At 38.6% G+C, this 4572-nt stretch overlaps 1 protein-coding gene across 1 annotated transcript; it reads left to right on the top strand.

Annotated features, from left to right (window-relative positions):
- Nucleotides 1-3125: 3125 nt before the first annotated feature.
- Nucleotides 3126-4082, top strand: LOC124228606 (olfactory receptor 5A1-like). Its single transcript, XM_046643134.1, has one exon. The coding sequence runs from the start codon at nucleotides 3126-3128 to the stop codon at nucleotides 4080-4082; it is 957 nt and encodes a 318-aa protein (XP_046499090.1).
- Nucleotides 4083-4572: the final 490 nt, after the last annotated feature.

Genomic DNA, 4572 nt, shown 5'->3' on the forward strand with positions numbered 1-4572 from the left:
GCTGTCATAACCTCAGTGAGCTCCTGGTCTATAATATGTGTCTTTTGGAATTATTGTAAATTGAATTCATTCAACAAACATTATTTTACGTCTAGTATGTGCCAGACACTGTATGAGGCACTGAGGTTATAATGACTTCCCAGACTTTATAGCTAAGGATACAGATAGAACAAGTCAGCAAACAAAAGTAAATAAAAAGTGTGCTAATTGTTATGAAATAAACCAAGATGTTGCTATAAATACTGGCAATAACGTAAGTAAAGGGCATATGGCCAATGTAGCCATTATTATCATGTATAACTACATGCACCTGTGTTGAGGTAGCAGGCGCTGTAGAGAGCAGATTTTGGGTTAGAGATGAAGAGACCTGGGTTCAAATCCTTACAGTGCTGATCATTTGTTAAGGAATAAAAATTATTTTTCTCTCCCAAACTTGATTTAGGTTATTTCATTTAATTCTCACAATCTATGTGGTAGTCCTATTACTGCCTCTGTTTTACAGTTGAGAAAAATCAAACGGAGATTTAAGAGTGATGTGTCAGCTTGACCAAGACCACACAGCTAGTGGCAAGGATATAAGGATTAGAGACCAGCTCTGTTTGACATCAAAGCCCCACTCTGGATGATGACAAATAACACAATGGATGTGAAAATGCTGCATAAACTCAAACACACTGTAAAAATAAGTGTTGGTGGTTCTCAGACCATGGAAACTAAAATATATATGTGTGTATATATGTATATGTATATGGACATGGACATGTATATATGTATATTTAATATGAAATATATTAATTCAATATATTATATATAATTATTACAAGAAAATCTAATGTGTGTCATACTCTATTTCTATATCTTTACCACCACATAATCCAGGTCAAACTAAACAGATTACTGATATAAAATAATTGATAATTAGCTTTTATCACACTCTAAAAATGCAATAGATTATATATCATAGACTCTTGGGATTCAAATAGAAAAGAATCATGATGAATCTTGCTAAAATATACCTTTGATGATTACTGCAAATGTAAGAAATAAGGGTGACAGGGACTAATTGTCTGGCCATGTATGGTTTCTCTTCCCTGCTACTGAAGAATGAATGCTGCTGTTACATCTCCGGGGAGCATTTGTTTCTAAATCTGTCTCAATTCAAATCATTAATAGCTTTCTTCCTGGCATTTGAAGCAACTATCTAGTCTTCCTTCTCAGTCTGTTTTCACTCCCGTCCATCTTTCACACTGCTTCTACACTTCCACACTGCTCTCAGTTATATTATTAAACACATATTTGACAACCAGTTCCCTGTTTACAAAGAAAACAAGTAAAATTAAAAAAAAAAACTTTCATGTATTTCCTCTTGCCCATAAGAGAAAGGTCAAACTCCTTAACATGATATTTATTCAGCAAACATTTATTGAGCATCTACTATGTGCCATGCACTGGTCTAGGTGCTTGGGATACTTCAATAAAAAAAAGAGACAAAAATTCCTAAAAATCCTGGTCTTTGTTAAGCTTACATTCTAGTGGAGGGAGACAGACAATCAATAATCAGCAAACCAATCAATTCTATGCCATGGTAGAGGTGATAAGTACTATCAAGAAAACAGAGCAGAGAAAAGGGGGGGCATAAGTCCAGAAGTGGAGAGAAGGTTGAAATGAAATATGAATGTGCACACACATATATGTAATTATATATACAGCATATGCAATTATATATACAGTATATGCAATTATATATATATATATATGAAACAAATATCCTTGCCATCTTTGCTTTTGAAGGTTTTTCACTATTTCTCCACATCCCATTGTCTCTCAAAACTAGACTTCTATTAGCTTCCCTTGACCCCGTTGATTCTGTGCTCCTGCCATGCTGATTTTTTTCCCCTGAGGAAGATTCACCCTGAGCTAACATCTGTGACCAATCTTCCTCTATTTTGTACGTGGGTCACTACCACAGCATGGCTGATGAGTGGTTTGGTCCTGGCCCAAGATCCAAGCCCACAAACCAAGGCCTCCGACGTGGAGCATACAGAATTTAACCACTACACCATCAGGCCAGCACCCACACTGACATTTTAAGTTTCCTCAAACCCTGTGCTCTCCTGCGATTTTCCCATCTTTAATATAAACCTCTCTGAACCAACTGCCTCCCAACACCCTCACACAACAAATTTTTATCTTGTTAGCCCCTTATTCATTGTTGGACTCCTCCTCAAACACATCTCCCTTCAGAAGCCTCCACTTTCTATTCCAAGATCCAGGGCATTGTGCAAATACTTCTCCTAGAGGACCTGTCACATTGCTCTGCGATTTATCCGTTTCCTGTCTGTCCTATGCGTTACATTGAATATTTTGAACTTAATAATACTGTTTTATTACTTTCTATATTGTCCACATTTAGCTCTGTCAAAAACATGGTGCGAGGTGTTTGATCAGTTGATAATATTTGTGCAAAATGAGTAGTAGCATTTCAGTGTTAAACCTTTGTATTTTTTTTAATCCTTTCTTTAATCTCTAAAGGGGATGCCAGTTTTTCACATCTCTATGTGCTTTACTCCACTGCTTTCAAGACAAAGAACACTTTGACCCCATAAAACCTGATCAGAACAAACTATGATGATAAGAAACACAAAATTGCCTCTCTGGGCATTTCAACTTTTAACGTATTTATTTTCTTAAAAAAAAGACTAGAGTATCTAGTATAAATTTGAGTGGCTCAATAATCCAACCACAATGCGTGGAGCAACTGAAAAAAAAGGGGGGGTACATTTCCTCCTAGAACTATTAATAACTACCTCCAGTAAAGTGGTGACATTGACAGTAAAGGTGATGATTCAGATAATGCAAAAATTCCAGTCTATTCTGGTGCATATCACTTTTGCATAAACAAATGCATCTATTCAGGGTGACAATGGTCTCATAAAAGACCCAATAAATGCTGTAAAGGGAAATTCTCCATCAGATGGAGGTAGGACATTTGCCTTCCAGTGTCTCTTCTGACTCTGGAGTCTATGATTCCTTGACAGAACAAAAAGTTTTCTTCACCTGGATTTTCATTGTCCCAGGAATCTCCCTTTGGGGCTCTGAAGGCAGCAGAGAGAAGATATATAGCTATGGGAAGGAATACCAGCATGATGACCAATTTTATCCTTTTGGGATTTTCAGAGCATCTAGAGCTAAAGGTTATCCTCTTTGTGTTGTTTCTGGGGATCTATTTCATGACTCTGGCTTGGAACCTGAGCCTCATTATCCTGATCAGGATGGAGTCACACCTCCACTCCCCCATGTATTTCTTCCTCTGTAACTTGTCCTTTGTTGATATTTTATACACCTCCTCCATCACTCCTAGGATGCTCTGCGACTTCTTCAAGCAGCAGAAGATTATCTCCTTTGTGGGTTGTGTTGCTCAGTTTTTCTTCTTCATTGGGATGGGAGCCACTGAGTGTTTTCTTCTAGCAGCCATGGCATATGACCAGTATGCTGCTATCTCCAACCCTCTGCTCTACACAACCCTCATGTCGCCAACCATCTGTGTAGGTATGGCCATGACAGCATACGTTGGAGGATTCCTCACTGGATTAGTCCAAACCAGCTCCATATTCTGGCTCCATTTCTGTGGGCCTCTAGTCATTAACCACTTTTTCTGTGACCTGCTGCCTCTGCTGATCTTGTCTTGTTCCAGTACCTTCTTCAGCCAGGTAGTGAACTCTTTTGCTGTGTGTGCAGTTGGTGGGACATCAGCTCTTATTATCCTGATTTCCTATGACTACGTTATTGCTGCTGTCATGAAGATCCATTCAACCCAAGGATGGATGAAGGATTTCAACACCTGTGCCTCTCATCTGACCACAGTGATTCTCTTCTATGGCTCTGGTCTCTTCTCATATCTCCATTCTAGTACTGGCTCCTCATGGGACCAAGATAAAATGGTGTCCATGTTCTATGGAGCTGTGATTCCCATGCTGAACTCCATCATATATAGTCTGAGAAACAAGGAAATCAAAGACGCATTGAAAAAACTCAAGGAGAGAAAGAAGCAGATGCCCTCTCTTTGTCTTAGAGTTCCTTGAGTTAAGAAAAATATTAAGTTCTGCTATATGTAAACAGGCATGATAATAAGCAGCTCACAGAATCTGAGTAATAAATTAAAGAAGCTATTTTAAATAAGATCCCCAACCTACATGGCTATTGTACAATTAGGCTTAACAAAGGTTTGCTTTCTTCCCTTTACTTTTCTTGCCATAAACTGATAAAGTTTCGGTTTTGTTCATTTGCAATAGAAAATAAATATGCTTTTCCATGGCGTTCCTTAGCTTTATGGTCTCAGGTGTTGTGTCCAGGTTATCACACCTCAGAGACAACTGATGCATGGCCCCAGGACCATGAGCGTCCAATAGAGACCTCTCTACAGTAACACTGCTCATACTAATCCATTCACTCTTTTGACAAATTTTCTGTTCCCCTTGCCTTGGATTCTTACCTATCCAAGGGTTGATACTGACCAGGAAGGATTAGGGACCTGAGAACCCCAACTGAGCTGGGTTCAGCAATGGTTGCTCA

Source organism: Equus quagga, chromosome 17 (assembly GCF_021613505.1).
Source record: "Equus quagga isolate Etosha38 chromosome 17, UCLA_HA_Equagga_1.0, whole genome shotgun sequence".
Classification (NCBI taxonomy): Eukaryota; Metazoa; Chordata; class Mammalia; order Perissodactyla; family Equidae; genus Equus; species Equus quagga.

Coding starts and splice junctions, on each gene's coding strand:
- LOC124228606 (XM_046643134.1), top strand. CDS start 3,126: ATGGGAAGGAATACCAGCATGATGACCAATTTTATCCTTTTGGGATTT.